The 19,605-nt window shown below is 36.3% G+C and overlaps 3 protein-coding genes across 3 annotated transcripts; 1 reads left to right on the top strand and 2 right to left on the bottom strand.

The window, feature by feature from the left end:
• Window positions 1-329: 329 nt before the first annotated feature.
• LOC147297170 (Chaperone DnaJ-domain superfamily protein) lies at window positions 330-4,619 on the bottom strand. The gene is made up of 7 exons (XM_086249247.1): window positions 3,979-4,619; window positions 1,670-2,244; window positions 1,487-1,554; window positions 1,337-1,390; window positions 1,116-1,205; window positions 807-983; window positions 330-640 (listed from the first exon to the last, which is right to left on the bottom strand). Exons 1-7 carry the CDS (start codon window positions 4,470-4,472, stop codon window positions 596-598), a joined length of 1,503 nt encoding a protein of 500 aa, XP_086105373.1. The 5' UTR covers window positions 4,473-4,619; the 3' UTR covers window positions 330-595.
• Window positions 4,620-9,456: 4,837 nt separating this feature from the next.
• On the bottom strand, window positions 9,457-12,528 carry LOC147297171 (Tetratricopeptide repeat (TPR)-like superfamily protein). Its single transcript, XM_086229050.1, has one exon. The coding sequence runs from the start codon at window positions 12,387-12,389 to the stop codon at window positions 9,876-9,878; it is 2,514 nt and encodes an 837-aa protein (XP_086085176.1). The 5' UTR covers window positions 12,390-12,528; the 3' UTR covers window positions 9,457-9,875.
• A 1,373-nt stretch (window positions 12,529-13,901) lies between these two features.
• LOC147297172 (Metallo-hydrolase/oxidoreductase superfamily protein) lies at window positions 13,902-19,341 on the top strand. The gene is made up of 11 exons (XM_086228726.1): window positions 13,902-13,991; window positions 14,080-14,182; window positions 14,388-14,487; window positions 14,861-14,948; window positions 15,036-15,115; window positions 15,639-15,766; window positions 16,398-16,545; window positions 16,637-16,742; window positions 18,271-18,391; window positions 18,597-18,658; window positions 18,908-19,341. The coding sequence occupies exons 5-10, from the start codon at window positions 15,089-15,091 to the stop codon at window positions 18,652-18,654; spliced, it is 588 nt and encodes a 195-aa protein (XP_086084852.1). The 5' UTR covers window positions 13,902-13,991; window positions 14,080-14,182; window positions 14,388-14,487; window positions 14,861-14,948; window positions 15,036-15,088; the 3' UTR covers window positions 18,655-18,658; window positions 18,908-19,341.
• Window positions 19,342-19,605: the final 264 nt, after the last annotated feature.

Consider the following 19,605-nt stretch of genomic DNA (forward strand, 5'->3'; position numbering starts at 1 on the left):
TCGTTGTCGCCACCACCACCGCCAATGTCGCCGTTGCTGCCACCTCCAATACCCTAATTTTTGCTACAACCATTTCTCCCACCGCTCGTGAGCCATCACCCCTACTATCATCGTCAACTCATCACAAGCATCATTTTTATTGTTGCCACCATCACCATCACTCTTTTATAAAACTACTATAAATTTCGTATTTAAATTCTATTACGATTACATTTATCCAAACAAGAGAATTTACAAATTCTAGAATTTTAAATCACGTCATTTTTAATTCCGTCATTTGTGAATTCCTTAGTAGTTTCAAACTACTTCATCCAAACGCACCATAAAAGTTGTCTTTGAATGCTCCAGGAAATATACAGATGAAACACCAAGTGCAGTTAATCGAACAATGTACATATTTTGCAAAAGGTAGCCGAGGTATCATACAAAGTTCATAAAAACATGTACCAACATGCATTTCCAACTATGTGCATGGTGTAGAGATTCTTCATGCATAATCCAACGTTTGAACAGACCATTGGTCAATATTATGGATACCTAAACTTGATTGCAACCTTCAAGTCAAAACTGAGTCCAAGGAAATTCAGATCATCCACTAAATAATGAATACATCTTGGGAGATGAATAAAGCCCATGCATCCTACAACCACATAGCAACACTTTATTACTTACTCATCAAAATTAGAGTGACTTTTGTTTTAATGCTATAATTTCTGGTTAAGTTCTTCTAAGATTTTCTTTTAAAGGTTAATCATATAGGATTGGAGGGGTACTCCAGTTCTTGTCATGAAATAACCAATATTTACCTGAAGGATGGAGAAGGCCTTCTCAGCAAGATATTTTTGTGCTAGTGTTGCTCCTCTTTGTTGCAGTTTGTCTGGGTGGAGGCATAGCCTTGCTTTCTGGTAGGCTTTCTTGACCTGTGAACTTTCTATTAGGCTTGTCAGAGGTATCGCATACCATCCACTATTGGGCCATAGAATCTGAGTCAACACCAAACAATTAATTATTGCAACATTTGGCTTGTGATCCACAATTCCAAATAGTAAGAGTTATGCCAACAAATTAAATAGTTTTTAAACTAGGAAAATGAAAGGTAAATTCCAAAATCTTACATGGTGTAGTGTTGAAAGCAGCAAATGAATGTTGGATTCCTTGCCAGCTGACCATAACCTTATGTCTTCATCCAAGAGCTTCCCTTCCATCTGTAATTTTAGGCACAAGTATTGATCAAATAAAGTATGGAGATTGATTAAGCAAAAGGCACTACTAATATGAGATATTTCTTGGAAATGATCCAAGTACACATATATACAGAATCGTATAAGGAGCTTACATCATTTTCTGAATGTTGCTTTTCTTCAGTTATCCATGTTCTTTCCTCTTCTTCCTGAAAAACAAGTAGATGGGGAAGAAGACATTAATGAATACCTCTGGAGACGTTAATGTAGATTATTGATGCATCCCTTCAAATTAAAACCAATACCTCTGGAGATTGAGTCATTTCATGTTCATCTCTCTGTGGATCTGAGTATTCATCCGCAATAGGCCTCCCTGAATCATATAAAACACACACAACAGCTACAATTAATCACATAATCAATTATCTTCTTCTTGTTGTACTTACTTATGCGTAAAATGAACAGTTTACAAGTAACAAATTAATCACCTTCATCCATTTCAATAGACTGCTCATTGTCCTGTTGTGTCATGCTGGATTCTTTCTCAGAAGTACTCTGTGTTTGAAACTTCTCTTTAGCCCATGCAATTGCTTCTTCAATAGCAACTTCTTCGCATGTACCCTCTCTATGGTCAGAATTGATCTCAATGACATAAGAACTCATTACTTCATCATCTTCTTCTTGTTCCAGTAATACTCCCACTTCTTTTTCTGGCGAAACATGTACACGATGATCCTGAATCCCTACAGATTTGGCCTCATGTTCTTGACAAAGTGATGAGATTGCTGATGAGGGGGAGTTAAGCTCTCGATCATCCACAGATTGTTTGACACTTTGATACGAATTGGGTTCGAGACTAATAGTTTTCGGGGACAAGACTTTTCTTGTGAATCCAAAGTGGGAGCTTCTAAAATTTTCATCCCATACATTTTCCATGATGTTGTCAGTAAAGGAAGTAAAGGAAGGACGATTGCAGTGGAGACCTGATATGCCTTGTTTCTTTGAATGTTCCTTGGCAGGCATCATAGTCGATGAGTTCCATCTACATGGTACATTTATTGGCCTGCAGCAATCAAGAATGTGTTAGAGTTGAGGAACTCAGAATTGGGTTGCTAAATTTGGGAAGATAATTAATATGTTGATAAGTACAAGTTGCAGGCTTGCAGCAATGTGAATTGAACAACAACTTTCAGCAATTAATATGTTGATACTCTTCTACATGACCTTTATTCTCACTCACACATTTGACTCTATACACACTAAAAAAAAAATTATAAATTCACCACTTTTTTCTCCAAACAGGCTTCATGGGTCAATGCAGCCACTTTACACTAGCTAGAACCAACCAAGTTAATTAGTGATGCCCAAGGACCTTCAACCAAATTAGTGGCTCTGTACTACTGAAAAGCCTTTTTCAATTATTAATGATGTCCAAACGAAGTGTGACTAATGAAGTGACATAGGCTGTCAAGTGTTAACAATTGTATAACGTTTTGGCCTTTTCCGTTAGGTCCAGGTTGTGATGGAGAAGTAAACCTTCCATGTAACAATTGCATATTTTGTGTGTCTAGTTTTATTACTACGTGACTTATGATGTCATAAAAGAGATAAATAAAAAAATACATACATTCGTAATAAGTAAATTTTTTATATAATGAAGTATGAAGTGAAGAGAGGCCTATATTATGCATCTTTTTCATCAGTGATTTAGAGGTATTGCATATAACTAAAACAATAAAGTTAGAGTTACTAATTAAATTTGTTAACAAAATAATATATCAATATGTAGATTTTTAATAATTATAAATAAATAAAACTTAGAATGAACATAAATTTGAATGAATGAAAGATTGTCATATTATTTGATGAACAAAATTTTAGTAAATAAATTTAAGAGATAATTAAACTTAGTTTTTTTAGAAAAGCAGTTTTTAGATGTATATCGGGAGTGTTTTAAAATTTATAAAAAAATATTTTCAATTCATAATAATTTATAAGAAAATTCTTTTAATTTATAATAAAGTGCTTTTAATTTACAATAAAATCTTTTTAATTCATAATAAAGTCATTCTCCGATTTGAAGGGTATTTCTCTCTATTTGAAGGATATTTCAATTCATAGGGTGTAGAGTGGGTTTTGTAGAGGCTGCATGTTAGGTTTTAACTCCGAGATTTTGAGTGGAGCCCAAAATCTTAGAGTTAAAACCTAATATAAAGCCGTCAAAGAAGAAAAATAAAATAACTTAATTAAAAATCATAAATCACTACCGATTTTAGTCTAAGAAAAACTTATAAAATAGACTACACTCTAAGTCTCCCTAAATTTAATGACCCTAACAATATTATAAGTTAAATTGAAATGGTTAATCTGAACAAATTCTTCAATCTACTCTAATCTACTCTAACAAGTGCCGACCCAACAACCAAGGCATCCAAGAAAAACCCCAATGTTGAAAGAGGGTTTCAACTTCGAATCTCTTTCTTTTAGATAATTAAAAAACCCAATAAATTCAAACCAATTAATTAATTATATTTCAAATTATTAGAATGAAATTTATGGGGAAAAAAATCAGACGGCTTCCAAGTCCCGCGATACACGGAAGAAACAGACACCCGCAAGGCCGCAATCAATCATTTTCTAGTTTTCCCTCACTGCCCCTAACACTTGAGCAAATCCAAGCCAGAACAATAGCAAATATAATGCAATGTTAAGGGCATAACCGTCAAACCGACTATGCCGAAGCGAAAACAGTTGGGCATGCCGCGAAATGACGAGTCACTACGTAACGAACACTCACCTGAGCTTTGAAGCTAAGGAAGACAATGCCACGTCATCACCAGTGACCGGCCGGAGAGGGCTCAGCTCCTCCGAGCTCAGCACCGACGACGAGTTCGACATCGACTTGGCCTTCGAGTTCGGCCTCGACCGCTCTCTCGACCTCCGCTGGCGGTCGTCGTCCGATCCGAAGATATCACTGTAGAACCCTTCACTCTTCGCTGGAATCCTGAACTCCGGCAGGCTCCGCCCGCTCTTCTCCGCACGAGAATCGAACTCCGGCGGCCGGAAAATCTCTTCGTAGAAGGAATTAGCGGAGCGGTCGGCAGAGGAGAATTGGCGCGGGAGGACGCTCCTGGGCGGCCCCCCGAAGACGTCGGCGAAGTCGTCGGGGTCGAGAGCACGAGAGTCGGCGGCAGAGGGGGAGGAGAATACGGAGCGGCGTGACCTGTGGTCGGCGGAGCGGCGGCGAGGGAGGCTTGGCATCGCCATGTGCATGCGCCACGACTCGTCCATGTTGTGAGGCAATTAAGCGGGCGGAATTTATGTACAGTGAAAGCAAGTAAGGGAGTGTGGTAAATACGTTGTTGAGTTTTATATAAAGACGATCAAGAGATGATGAACTAAAAAGGAACTTTGTCTGTAAAGTGATCAACTTTTCTCTTTTTCTTTTGGTTCAGGAGTTGGCCCCTAACTTGTTAAATTATTGTTTAGTGGGTTTTAAATTCGATGATTGATGCAAGGTAATGTGAAAACTGTATACACACGCTTATTGCTTACGTGGAAAGATGGTTTAATTTGGTTACCATTTATACTAAATTACTCTCAATGTTTTTTTGAAAAATTTAACTACAAATCTAACTATCGATTTGCACTTGCACACAACGGAGTAGAAAAAATACACTATTGATCGCTTGTCAGAGTACCAAAGGTTCGCCATGCCGAGGGCCCAGTGGATCTTTATCAATTTAGCTTACATTAAGCTTTTTTTAAGTTGCAGATGATATATTTTAAGTTTTAAACCTAAATTTTAGGTTACAGATACAACTTTCAATGCAAGAGAATGTTTCACAGATATATCTGTCAAGTATTCGGTAAGTTCCACCAAACACTCGATAGTCAATTTGAGTTTCTACTTAATTTTTCGACTAGGTGGAGTTTGATTTATTTATTTTTTTTTCATTTTAAATTTCTAATTAAAGCATCCTATATTTTTTTATAACATGAATAACAATCACAAACTCTCAAGAACCATTAACGAAAGACTGCCGGGAGGAAAGAAAGTTTAAGAAACTGCGTCGTGTATGGACCGGCGGGCAACATGGATGCACGACAAGTGCCATGCCATGCGACCCCTTTTGATCTATTACACTTATTTCTTTTGCCGACACTGCCATTAAAATGGCTAAAGATTTGGATTTGGGTTGCCATGTACTTAAATGTAATTGACTTTGGCTTACACTGAGTTACGATTAGTCTAATTAATGATTCGTTATCTTTGAATATGATAAAAGAAAATTGCTTTTCCTATCAAATGTATCCAAAGATAAAATGACAACTTTTGACCATGCTAGTATAGACTTACAAGCATGCAACGTAGATCGACCATGTGTCAAGCTACAATATTTTCAAAGTCTCAAATTCGGTGTGCGAAGTGTGAACAAACCCAATCATATCTTATTTTCGTAAAAAGTTAATTGGTACTCCTATTACTTACCATGTGACTTGTGCTTTATGCTCAAAGTTACTGATTAAAATTTAAACAAATGGAATTCAAACTTACCACTCAGAGGGCAGAAGGAAATTCAAACAGAAAAAGATAAAAGTTATATTTGTTCAACATCAAAGATTTGTTATCTTGTTGTTTTAGAAATATATCAGTCATATATAGTGAAAAGGAAATAATTGAAAGTGAAAGCTAGAAATCATGAACACGTACAGCACTCTCATGTCCCTTTTACCTCTTCACCATTTTTCATTAGCCCTTCAAATTAATAATTTTTGGTTCTTTAGTGGTACGTGTACATTTCTTGCGAAATATTCCAATTGATTTCATTAGCTTCAGAATCTTTCTGAAAATGAGACTTTTGGACTGATAGGGGATTTTGTGTTGATTTTTGAAAATAAATACAATTAAATTTATAACCTGCAAACCACTTTGAAAATTTAAATAATTTTGACTCATTTTCACTTTAGTACTCTATATATGCTTTTCCGTTTTAACGGTTAATGACGATTCTACCGATCATGAAACTCAGACTTTCTGATTTTGAATTCTCACGATGCAAAACTCTTTAGCTTAATTACTTGATGTATATGATTTGCAAGTAATTACACGGAGTTTAGTCTAAGACCTTGTACTGATAAGGAACCCGTTGTTACCCAAAAATAATATATATGGAGAGATAGAGTCTCTTGTCTCAACCCTTATGAGGCCAAAAAGAAAAAAACAATAGATTCCCATTCAAGAAAAAAAGTAAAGAATATATTGGTCTGTCTATTTTACATGTTGTGTTGGGGAAGTACAGGCATTAGTTAACTAAGATGCTATAGAATTAGGAACAAATAAACTCTTGTAATGGCAACAAAGAAGACTAGACAAAACCAAATATTGAATAATACCTGGGGAAAGTTTTTGTCTCTAACCATTTCTGACCTGCTTTTTCACAATTTTTCTGTTTTTAATTTTCTCAGAAAAGGTTTCCTAAGCAAAGGGATAGATATTATTATCTCCCTAATGGTTGCTGCTGTGCAAGGTAAACAGCTAGATGGGTTGGTTGGATATATAGTAATTTAGCTGTTTATTGATAAAGTGTGGATCGAGGAGGGCAAGTGAGGGAAAAGATGGTTGATACCTCAAAAGGGAACACTGCATGCCACAAGTTGATTGATATGAAATGCTTTATGCCTCACCTCTCTACTTTACAACAGTGAGAGTCATCAAATTAATCTTTGAAGCAAAGATAATCATCATTGCACACAGAGCCATAATTAATATTGATGTCATTCTCCTTTATAAAAGAGAGGAGTCCTGGCCGGTGTTAATAAAGAGAGGGAATCCCATTGCTGGTGGCAACTTAAGATGTTTCAATAATGAACAAAATTATTAAATGTTTCTTCATGATCTTAAAGAATACTCCACCCTACTCAACCACAAACTTTGTCTGCTGTTTTTGTGATGTGGTCCAAAACATAACCCAGGGACATAGTGCATGTAATGGAGCTACCATACTGCATTTTTTGGTGGGGTAAGGGAACATGTGCTGATGAACTTATTAAATAACTTGATGAAGTGATAATAGCTAGTCAGAAAGGAAAACATATTGATACATTCTTTAGTTGGTGTCTTTGAATGGTCACCTTCAATCCATTTTTTGATATTGAAGGCACAATTGTATCAGTCATTTAAGCTTCTCTAAGCCTATGTCCCTTAATTTGCTTTAGTGAAAAATTGCTTATATCAGCTTGATCACACATGCTGATCTTGTTGGCTAAGGCACCTTCAATCTAAGTTCAGGTTGTGCTTAAGCTAAACCCAGTAGCGGAGCCAGAAATTTTGTTATGGGGGGTCAACCTAAAATAACTATGAGATTAATGAAAAAAGATCAGCCAATGACAATTTGGTCTAGTGGTAGTCAGTCTCCATTTGTGGGAGGAGATCTCGAATTCGAATCTCATAGTTATATATGAAATTAATACTTTAAGAGGGGTTAACAGGTTAATGGGTTAATTATGTCAAATATATAATACTTTAATTAATTATTTATATCTCATACCGAAATCATATGGAAAGCATATACAGAAACAAGATAGAAAGCATATATAGCTTAGTAGCTGATAGTTTTAATTAAATATATAGCCCAATTAAACTGGGAAGTATATATATATAGAAACAACATATTTTTGAGGAGGGTCAATGCATATATAGAAACAAGAGTTTTTCAATTGTTGAGAAGGGTCAGCTGATCTTGTGAGTTGTGACTTGTGAGCCCATGCTGGCTCCGCCACTGGCTAAACCGGCCAGTTATATATGTTGGGTGAATCTTACAGTTGATAAGGTGCCATCTAGTCAAATTAATTTAGTTACTCGGAAAAATTGGCAATCACATAGATCATAACAGCTCTTGGGACAATCTAGTTTATCATGGTTGGAGTACCAAGACCTCTAAATTGGTAGTTTAGCTTAGTTTTGGATATATACATATATGAATGAATGAAGTTATGCATGTAATATATGGACTTTTAGCCTTGAGGCATCAAGTCAATCTTCCATAAGCAATAACTACTAATTGGCCCCCCTTTGGAAGTAATGTATCCAAGGAAATGAATGAATACATAGGCCAAACTAGGGCAGTAGATATCAAAGGCACAATTAATTGGATATCCAATTAGAATTGTAAAATCCAAATTGTTACTAATTTTTTTTTCTTAGGGAATAAATACACCAACAGTGTTTTACACGCCATTGTGAAAAATCCAAAGGTGGAAGCATGCTTCCAACAATAAAAGACTCAGTCTCAGATATTTTACATGACAGGAGACACTGCCGACACAAGAAGCAAGTATCTCAGTTCCACACAAAATTCATCAGGTGGATCAAACAAAGACTAATTTAAAATTTTAACATACAAATGATAGAGGAATTAAGGAATTTAAAATAGACCACAAGGGTAATTAAACAAAGATTACTCACAAATATGAATGATGATATTAAGCAGCATGCACTGCAACAGTAGAATCTTTGGCAGTGGATGGGTTGGCCATGAAGCAGACATGTTAGAAGGTCCTTCCATATGGTGACTTTCAACATATAGACGCCCTTTTTATCTCTTCAATGCAAAAGTAAGGCCCCACAACATATATATTTACTTACACCAAGGCTCCACCTTTTCATCTTTCCAATTTCTGTTGAATGTTGGTATTCAATAGTGAGAAGAGATATTAATCTTGATGAGTAATAGTAAACAACAACCATGTTTTTGTTGTCATAATAAAACTCTCTTGCTTGAACTACAATTAATGGCTCAACAAAGGGAAGAAATTAAGAAAGCATGGAACTATGGAAGCCCCCTCGAAATTTAATTTTCTGGTCCATTTCCTTTGGTCTCATAGTCCATGCACTGAAAAGAAAATCTACATAAACTTTCCACCACAAAGTTTCCTTTGTCCCCGAAGAACAAGTTGAGAATGTGACAGAGTAAGATCCACATTGCCACAGGAAGAACAGTAATCTAAACATTGAAGTACTATGCGTTTAGATTCGCTTATAACCAATAATGGAGGAGACAATAATTAAAGTTGTCACATGGATCATGTTTAGAGTGGACATTCCCCCAACGATATTTCTCAAGCGTTAATTGCTGCATTTTTCAGAAAAACGTGTCAGATTATAGCCAATATACCATGCTTTTTTTTCTTTCTTTCTTTTGTTGTGCCAATTGATAATGATTTCACTAAACAACAAATAGCAGAAAAGACACTGGGAAAGCTAGCCACTTAAATTAACTTGGTGAAGGGCACCATGCGATTATGATGTCCTTAACAACATTTTGACTGATAAGTATTTGTTTCTTTTTACATCTAGAAGACTAGAACATGGGAGTGGAGGGGGTTAGTATAATGTATACATTAAAAACACTAGGCCTAAAACTGTCAAGCTTCTTGTAACTATTAACTAGGTGCTGGAAGCTGTTCAGAGTGAATGAAAACACTCTTCTGCAGCCATCACCTGGAAGCTCACAAAAACGCATCTTAAAAGCAAGCCTTTGCAATTTCCAGAAAGTTACTCACTTATACGAAGGCACATCTGCTGTATGCAAACATTCACCCCAAACATATGCATGCTGATGTAATTCAGCAGTGCCAACTTTCGTATTCAAACTGGTACTTTTTGGCAGTCCGAGCTCAGAATAGTTCTCGCTAGCTACGCAAATGTTCCTGATGTTGGTGTGATATGCAGCCACGCTCAACAAACCGTGACATAAGGTTGTCTGCCTCTTTGGATTTTCCTTCTAACATCAGTCTCTTGGTCACCTTCTCACATAACTTTAAATCGGGAATCAGATTCCGGTTGAACATCCGACAAGCCACTTTGTATGCTGACAGAGGATTCCCTTTTCTCAAATAACCCTCCATAAGAACATGGCATGTATTAGCATCAACTCTTGAAGCGGTTCTCAACACCTCACCCAATAGTGTATCAGCGTCCTCAAGGTTTCCAAAACTACAAAGCTTCTCAATTACTTGATTATATGCTGTTTTGAAATTTTGCCTTAAGAGCATCTTCTCCAATAATTTCAACAAATCCTCCACCCTACCCATTTTACAATACCAGTGTATTACAGTCCTGTATGTGACAGGAGTCGGGTCCAAACCCTTTCCCAGCATCTTCATTGTAAGTTCGGTTGCCTCTTGTATTCTACCTTTCTTTCCCAATGCATTGATCACTGTTGTATAAGTGACTGCGTCTGGGTGTTTGTTGCTGAGATACATGTCATCAAGCAATGACAGAGCAGCTTCCAAGTCATCCTTTTGACAATATCCATGAATAACACTAGTAAAATTCACAACATTAACAGCACACCCCTTGTTTAGACACTCCTCCATGAAACGTTTAGCCTCATCCATCTTCCCCTCTCGGCAGAGAGACTGAATTAATAGATTAATTTCAACTGGAGTAGGGAAAAAACCCTTGTTAACCATCTCTCTGACCACATCACAGGCCTCATCCAACTTCCCTTCCCTCCGGAACCCATGCATCAGAACACTATAAGTGATGGCATTTGGAGTCCACCATTCTTCCTCGCTCATGTTCATCATCTCTCTTGCCTCTAAAGAGTTCTGACTACGACAAAGCCCATTTAATAAGGCTGTATATGATACAGTATTAGGCTTGCAACCATGCTTGCACATGTACTGAAGCATCTTTTTAGCTTGATCCACCTTCCCAAGCCGACAATACCCATTAAGAACAGCAGTATATGTTACAACATCTGGGATGCAACCCTTTGAGAACATTTCACTCACAATTTCTTTTGCCATGTCAATCCTACCATCCTTACAGAATGAATGCACTATTGCACTATACCCAACCTTATCAAACCGAAATCCCCTCTCTTCTGCTTCCCTTAAAAATTCAAGAGCCTCGTCTCCATAACCATGCTTCGAAAGCATATGGACTAGACTATTATAAGTAACCTGGTCTGGTAATAGTCCACTATCCTTTATCATCTTCTCCATCAAATCCCTCACTTCTTTGACCCTCTTCTCCTTACAAAGGAAACCCATCACAGTATAGTAACTAACTTTATCCGGAACACACCCCTTCATCGGCATTTCATCAATCAGCTCCAATGCATCTTCAACACTATGCAAATCACAATACCCCTTTATCAAACAGTTATAAGTGACAACATTTGGTGCAATTCCAACAAGTTGCATTCGTTCTAAGACCCTCAATGCCTTCTCCAACTTATTTCCCATCACCAAAACATGAACTGCAGTATTACATATTGACAAATCAATCTCAACCCCTGCTCTCTGCATCAATGTCAATACACGCAGTGCATGTCTCAACTTGCCTGCCCGACTATAAGATACCATCACATAACCAAAAGCCTCAGGCCGGCGCTCAATTCCCCGACGGGCCATGAGCCGGAGAACCCTCTTAGCACCTTGACACAGTTTAGTCTTACTAAGCACCTCAAGCATTGCATAGTACACAATTGGGTCATGTTTATACCTCCATTGCCTGTCAGCCCAATAGAAAAATTTCAAAGCAACTCTTTCATCAGCCTGAGACCGCAAAACAGCACAAACTTGCCTTGGCTTCAGGCTTCTCAACAAGTGCCTTAATTCCCCTTCAAACTTCGGGTTCCAAGCTGACCCAAGTTCAATTAACCTACACACCTCTCTCACCAAAGGGTGCCTAAATTCATCTTCATCTCCTTCAACTCTACCAATATTTTCCTTCTGCTCACGAATCCTGTCAGACGAATCCAACACCATCAAATCATCACTATCATCACTATCATCACTATCATCACTATCCGTTCCTTCTTCACCATCAGGCTCTTCAATGTCATAAAAAATGTTAGAGCTTTGAGCATTTTCACAATCACTCTTCGTGCTTCCTAAGGAACTCAAATCCCCAAAATCTTGAGAACCAATTTTCCTAAATCTATCGTACCGATTATTGGAATCATCAAAATCATCAATTTGAACAGAATGAGCTCTGATTTCAGAGCTAAAATCAGAACTGGGTTTGGAGTTTCTTGAACAAAATGATGAGAAGAATACGGCAAGCTCAACACGGATTAATGGATACTCAGAAAAATGGCTGGTGGGTTCAAAGGCAAGCGCTTTCCCAGTAGACTTATGAGGTCTGATCAGAGTTCCTCCAATTCTAATGTAACAACTACGATGGAGGAACATTGTAGTTACTACAGCAGGCCAAAAATGCAAGCAAACGATGAAGAAAAGCAATCTGAGATGGAATAATTTAGCGAAAGTGAATAGAAATGGTGATTGTTTGTGTGAACTGGGGATAGGAAAGGAAAGAACAATCGATGGAATTATTATTAAACCAGCGAATGTGAATAGAAATGGTGTTTGCTTTTGTTTATTTGAAGTTTTGAACCGTGAGGAAAAGGGAAACGAGAAGGCTAACAAAACGACGACGCCTTGTCTCGTTCTGGACAGAAAGCAAGGTGAAATTTTTTCTCTTTTTGTTTTTTCTTAATTCTAGAGTTTTCACTTTCTATTTTCCAGTAATTATCAGTTTTTCACTTTTAATTAGGGATTAATGCTAATTTAGTCCTCAGACTATTATACTTGTATCAATTTGGTCCTCATACTTTTAATTTGGAAAATTTAGTTCCTAGACTTTTTTCAATTTTGCCAATTGAGATTGTTCAGTCAATTAACACATTTTTCGTTCAAAATTCTGTTTGCATAGAACCATGTGTCAATCATGTATCCTTCTTTTTTAGAACAGAATGATCACTCTAACCTATATCATAACTCTTCACGCGTTTCAGCCCTAGACATGTTTATTTGATTTCAATATAAATTGATTGAATAATCTCAATTGGCAAAATTGAAAAAATTTGAAAACTAAATTTTTTAAAGTTGAAGTGTGAGGACCAAACTGATACAAATATAATAATCCGGAGACCAAATTGACATTAATCCTATGAAGGTTTTTTTATAGTACCAATTATGAAGGTTTTTTATTGGAGGATGAGTAATTTGAATAGACATTAAAATAGATATTCAAGGCATAAACTTAACACATTTTATTTGCCAATAACTATTTCATCTATTTGGTGTTTGATTAGTCCTAAAAAATATATTTCACTTTTGCAATGTTCCATAAAAATATATTTCACTTTTGCAATGTTCCATAAACACATTTCAATTATGTAACTTCTATTCATTATTTGAAATAAAACATATGAATGTTATAAAAAACAATGAAACAAACAAATGAGAGGAGAATATGAAATGAAGGATAGAATATTGGGTATAAGTGCCTAATTCTAAGCTACAGTGTTTTTCTCTAAAACTATGAATTTTGGTTCTAGAATTCTAATCTTCATAGAGAAGGTGTTGAGATTTTGCAATAATAATTGATGGAGATACTTTAGTTAATTTAGGGTTTAGCATTCCTGGTTCTTAATTTAGGGTTTATGATTTTCTGTCATTACTATCTTAATTAAACCCGCAAAAAAAAAAAAATCTTAATTAAACCCGGCAAGGCGCCAACACACACGTCACACGACCGCACGTGACGACCCCATTCAGACCGACTTTTTTTTTTTTTGACCAAAATACAAACCGACACCGACCTAATTTAGTAACTTTCCTATATAACCCAGCCCCAATTTTTCCAACGGCTACTACAATCGGGCGCGAGAGTCTGAGTCGCCTCCCCGCCATGGCATCGATCAAGTAAAGCGTCTTGTGCAGCGAAGACGAAGTCGAAGAGCTGTGCGCCGATCTCCACGGCAAGCCCTCGCATTCCGAAACCTGAAGGTGCTGTTATCGTTTCATGTTCTGTTCTCCGTTTTAGAATCTTTTGTCACAATTCTTCTATATTCTAAAGCCGAGGCTTTGATTTCAGGTGCAACAGATTGATTTTTGCCGAAGCGATGGCAACAACAGCATTGTATCGGTTGATTTTGGAAAGACGTTCAGGGAGCAAGTGCTTTGATGGTTCACTCTCTGTAAGATCCCTCAACTTGAAGTCTCTCGTTTATGACTAGTTATGATTTAAAACATTATTCCTATCAATAACTGATGTTTTACCCAAATGCGTGTTCGGTTTTGACTTGGATGCTTGTAATAATTGAAACTATTAATTACTGGAGTATTAGAACTAATTTGTGTATCTACTGCTGATTATTTTGACTCATGAACATGTTGATGCAGTTCTTGGTCTGGATGATATACGTGCAGTTCAACTATTTATTGCGCAAATGACATTGATTTTACTCCCTTCTACGTACCTACCTAATTTTGCAATGGAGAGGTACTATATTTTGGGTGAACTTGGATACTCTTTTTTGTTCAACTGTTTAGTCCAAACATTCTGTTTGCTTTTTTCATTTATCTGGATATAATTAATGCAAGAATTGTGGCCATATGATTCTTTGATGTGCTCTGGGTATCTTGCTGCTCATCAATGCAGATAAAAGGTTGAGAGTGATTGGAAATTGTAGGTTCAAAGTAATATACTGAATTTCCACTTGGGGTCTTGAGATACAATGTCATTATGATTTTTCAACTTATTGGAGCAAGAGAATTAGTTCATTTTCATCTATATACTCTGTTTATTAAGAGATCGGAGAAGTTCTTTTTGCACAAATGAGTTTTCCATTTTTCCCCCCTTTATCTTGATGCAGGTATGCAAAGGAATGAAGCTTGCGGGGTTGAAAGTGCAGCATTGGGCAGAGTAAACTGTGTTTCTGGAACAAGGCTATGGAAATCTAAGTTAATACTTATGGTTGCTTCAACAAACTTTTTATAACACATTTTATATTGGTAGCTGAATAATTTGGTCATCGATCTTATTTTCAGGATCTTGCACTTGTAGGATTTGCTAAGGATATAAAGAGACCAGAAATGGGAATATGGGATGCTATCGTCAAGGTAAAGAGGTATAAAAAAGAAAGGCGAGCGATTCCACATACTGGTATCCCCCTCCCTCTCTAAATTGGTTATTTTGATGACTCAATTATGGTTGCCTCGGTATATGTTGTCTCAATTTGTGGTTGCCTCGGTTGCTTTGTTGCCTCGGTGTATTGTTGCCTTAGTATTTGTTGCCTTGGTGTATTGTTGCCTCAGTATTTGTTGCCTCGGTATATGTTGCCTCAATTTGAGGTTGCCTGATTAATTTGATATATCGTATGGTTGCCTCAATCTTGGTTTCTGTTGCTTGAATTCATAGATGCCTCGATTCTTTTGATGCCTTAATCATGGTTGCCTTGGTTAGTATGATGCCTCAATCATGGTTGCCTCAATATATTGTCAAAGTTGCTCATAAATAGTTGGATTATATAGGACATTTCATGTACACCTAGGAACAAAGAGGGTTTCTTTAATAATGTTTCCAAGTTTGTTTAATACTTGAAAGCTTGTAATTACCACGAGTATCATAACTAATTTTTGTATTAACTGCAGATTATTTTGACTCATGAACATGCTGATGCAGTTCTTGGTCTGGATGATGTACGTGCTGTTCAACCATTTAGTCCCACAAATGACATGAATCCTACTGCCATCTACCTAACTCATTTTGCAATGGAGAGGTACTTTATTTGACCTGGTTTATTACATTAATACATGGGTGTATGATTTCTGAATATATTTCGTTTAAAGATTAGAGATGTTTGTTAACGAGTCATTAAAAGATTTTACAGTACAAAAAACAAACTTCATGACATGAATGGATATATTACCATTCAAGCATTTGAATGGATATATGCTTGCAATTCATGTAATACCCTGGTTGCTTGACTTCCTTTAGTGTTATGCCTTCATTAGTAGAATCAGATGCTTTCCGCCATGCTGTCAGATGTCCTGCCTAAAGAACCATAATAGATCATTCATGGCAAAATGAGTCTTAGTCTGCTCACATGAACGCACCGACTTAAAACTTAGGATTCTCCTTGATCCTTTGTTTTTTTAATAACTTATTTACTTAGCTATACATGCAACTCAGTACATCTGAGTTAATATTTGAGCAAGATCAATACAGTTTTATGTCTTGCAACCAAAATGAAGTTGATGAACACATCATAATATGTAGATTGTGGATTCGACTGCTGAGAAAACTTTTGTGGATAAAACTACTCTGGGCTTTTTATTAGAAGTTTTTTCATTCAATTTTTACATGCAAATTGCAATCCAACTTATTGCTTTTGCTATACCTTTGAATAGCATTGCAGTGAAGTTTCCTTACTTGGTTCAGAAAAAGCTTAAGGAAGGCCAAGAAGTGAGACGAGTAGCAGAACTTGACGGGAGGATAATTGAGGAGAATTGTGAAACACCGTTTGTTGCATTGGGCCTACAATTTGTTCCTTTGCCAGTTACTCTCGCCAAATCTCTTTTGCTCATGACATAAATATATTACTCCTTGTTTATCTTCTAGGTTTTTACTGCTTATTGCTCAAATGTAGGTGATGCATGGGGAAGATTATGTCTGTTTGGGTTATCTATTTGCTCATGACATAAATATAGCTTATATATCTGACGTTTCACGCTTTCCTGCAAGCACAGAGTATGGTGAGTGGTCATTGGTTCCTTGTGCTTTATGGATAGTCCTTATACTTTTAGTGCATATTGTGAATCTTCACACTGTTGAAGATTAATCTTTGTATGATATTTATTTTTGCTTCATAGAGTATTGTTTTCTGTATAAATTTTGTTAGTTACAGAAATCTCTAGGTTGAAAAATTCTCCAATTGATGGGTCTAAATCTTGATTAAGGGAACCTAAACTCCATTTGAGTATTTGAAGATAAGGTTTTTTTACTTTTGTGCTCTTACATTCACCAACAAAGCAGTGACCCCTTTACACAGAAGAATGTGAATACCCGGACAATTTAGTTTATACATTTGTCAATAAGTTTGGATTAACTTATGCAGCGATAAGGACGGCAGATCTACCACCTTATGGAAGATTTGAGCTGTATTTTGATCTGGCAGTTCTTATCTTAAAGCTTCTCATTCAGTTTCTTTTTTTTGGGGGGGGAGAGGGGGGGGGTTGTTGCTATACACAAATTTTTTTATTAAGTGTATCAGTGTCTTGACTACAGGGATTGTTCTTATGGAACAGCATTTCGTAGAAACTCTCACCCTATAGTAGGGAGGGTTGTTAAATGTATGTTCCATTTCTATTTTTATTTGGTCAGTGGACTGTATCCTCTTGTTGGCATAACCATGCGGTAAGAGGCTCTCGATTGTGAACTGCTTGCCTTGAGGCATAGATACACTATAAGGAATTTGTTTATAAATAATGCTTACTAATGCTATCTGTCAAAATCTGAAGGGTATCAGTCTTTATATTCAGTGAGGAAGGTGATCATGTGAAAGTTGACATAACCCAGGATGTCTCCTCATGTGAAAAACTCCCCTTTTGGATTCACCATTTTCTTGTGCTTATTTACTGCTATAAATCCTTATGTTCTTTGTCAATTACAAAGTATTTTTTTTGTGTGAAAAATTACAAAAATAAAAAATAAACACAAACGAGAATTTATATCTTGGCTTAATTTTGGAGTTATTTCAAAAGATGGAGCTGGACAGTTGGATCTTATTATCTTGGACACACTATATAAGGTCAGTAGAAATCTGTTCCAATATGTGCAGTATGTGTTGTTTGATGAACCATTAATACTCTAAATTGCATTCTCATTTAAAATGGGGATGCTGCCATTTCATCCCCCTCTTGATGCTTTTTTATGTAATTTCATACCAGAATGAAATTGTTAAGTAAATATTTTTAAAAGGTGGGGTGGGATGAATAGTTTGAGGGTGGCAAATAGCACTATGATGTCCATGGTATATTTATACATCTATCTGCATTGATATCTATTAACGAAAAATGTGATTATTCTGCCAACTCGCGTTCGTCCTTTTCTTTCTGGAGCTTTGCTCATCATGCATTTCCTTATATTTTTTCCAGGTATTCAGATAGTTCATAATCTGCTTTGCCTTTTGTTTCATTGCAGAATGGATCCCATAATACTCACTTATGTACTAAAAGAATATCTGCATTTCTTACAGCCAAATGATTTTTGTGTCATTACTAGAATTGTTGCAGACTCTTGAAGCTGTGAAGAGGATTTGTCCTAAACGAGCCCTGTTAATGGGAATGACTCATGAGTTTGATCACCACAAGGACAATAAGTTTCTTATGGAATGGTCTAGAAGGTAAGAATTATGATCACTTTCCTTTACCCAATTGGATGACAGTCCCAGTGGTTATGTGGTATTGGCATTAATCATCTAGATTTAGAGTTGAGACTAAATGGAATTATGGTACCATTATTTTGTAATACGCACACTTCTTATATACGCAAGAAATATCATGACATCAGAAACTCACGTTTTCAGTTTTCTCTTTGTTTGCATATAGGGAAGGAATACCAGTGCAACTTGCGCATGATGGTTTAAGAATCCCAATAGACGTATGATAAGGTGTGCAGCATTCTTAGAACTTTTCCTTTTAATCTGCCAATTTGTGAATTTTAGCAATAACGCAAGTACATATTTGAAAATGCAAAGGTTACTGTGAACTTACTAAGTGGGATTCTAATTGAACAGCAATGAAGCCTTTGGAATTAGTGAATAAATAGATTCCTTTTGCATTTCTTATTATCTATTCAGATATCAATAGAGTTTGAAGAAAAATAAAAATGCTCATCTTTTCTGATGTTTTGTATGCAGGTTAATGTATTTGTGTATTAAGATGATACATATATATACAGTTTCCATCCCATGTTGATGGAAGGAAGCAGTTGCATATTCTTGAAGTCCAGATTATTATTAATCATATAAACCACTGTCTGAAGAGGTAAAAACAATTTTACAAGGATTAGGGTAGCATTTAGTTACCAAAACCAACCTTACTTTGAGGCAGACGGAATTTTATGCTCATGAAACTTGTATTATGGTGAGTATTTTTCAGCTGAAGAATCTTACATTTATGAAAAGAGTGTATATTAATTTGGAGGCGAACTCAAAATTTTAAGCTACGCTAATGACAATAATGCTAGAGCAGGTGAAGATCTTGAAAACGCTTGCATTATATAATTTATTTTTTCCCTTTTTCCACCTCAGATAAGTGTTCCATGAAATTCCATTTGTTTATTTATGTTTTGAACTCTTGATTTTCTATGAATTCATGGACTTATTTTGTGATTATCCACCTCATAGTCTGTCTGTTTAAGGTTTCGAAGCTTGAGCCCAATGATGTCATTAACGAAGGACAGGCTCTACCTGACGAATGCTTGTATTTGCACTCATCAATGTGGGTGCTTCGTTTATTATGAAATTATTATAAAATACATACATATATTTATGTGCGGGTGGGTGGTTTGATTAGGGACAAACTTTTATGTGATAATACAAGTTTAAGAAATAAG

Source organism: Dryas octopetala, chromosome 1 (genome assembly GCF_963921425.1).
Source record: "Dryas octopetala chromosome 1, drDryOcto1.1, whole genome shotgun sequence".
Classification (NCBI taxonomy): Eukaryota; Viridiplantae; Streptophyta; class Magnoliopsida; order Rosales; family Rosaceae; genus Dryas; species Dryas octopetala.

Excerpts from the sequence above, each read along its gene's own strand:
- LOC147297170 (XM_086249247.1), bottom strand. The coding sequence starts at position 4,472 with ATGGACGAGTCGTGGCGCATGCACATGGCGATGCCAAGCCTCCCTCGC. Across the intron at positions 1,391-1,486 it reads AAATGACTCAATCTCCAGAG|GAAGAAGAGGAAAGAACATG; the intron begins GTATTGGTTTTA and ends CTTGTTTTTCAG. Across the intron at positions 984-1,115 it reads TGCTTTCAACACTACACCAT|ATTCTATGGCCCAATAGTGG; the intron begins GTAAGATTTTGG and ends GTGTTGACTCAG.
- LOC147297171 (XM_086229050.1), bottom strand. The coding sequence starts at position 12,389 with ATGTTCCTCCATCGTAGTTGTTACATTAGAATTGGAGGAACTCTGATC.
- LOC147297172 (XM_086228726.1), top strand. The coding sequence starts at position 15,089 with ATGGGATGCTATCGTCAAGGTAAAGAG. Across the intron at positions 15,116-15,638 it reads GCTATCGTCAAGGTAAAGAG|ATTATTTTGACTCATGAACA; the intron begins GTATAAAAAAGA and ends TATTAACTGCAG. Across the intron at positions 15,767-16,397 it reads ACTCATTTTGCAATGGAGAG|CATTGCAGTGAAGTTTCCTT; the intron begins GTACTTTATTTG and ends ACCTTTGAATAG.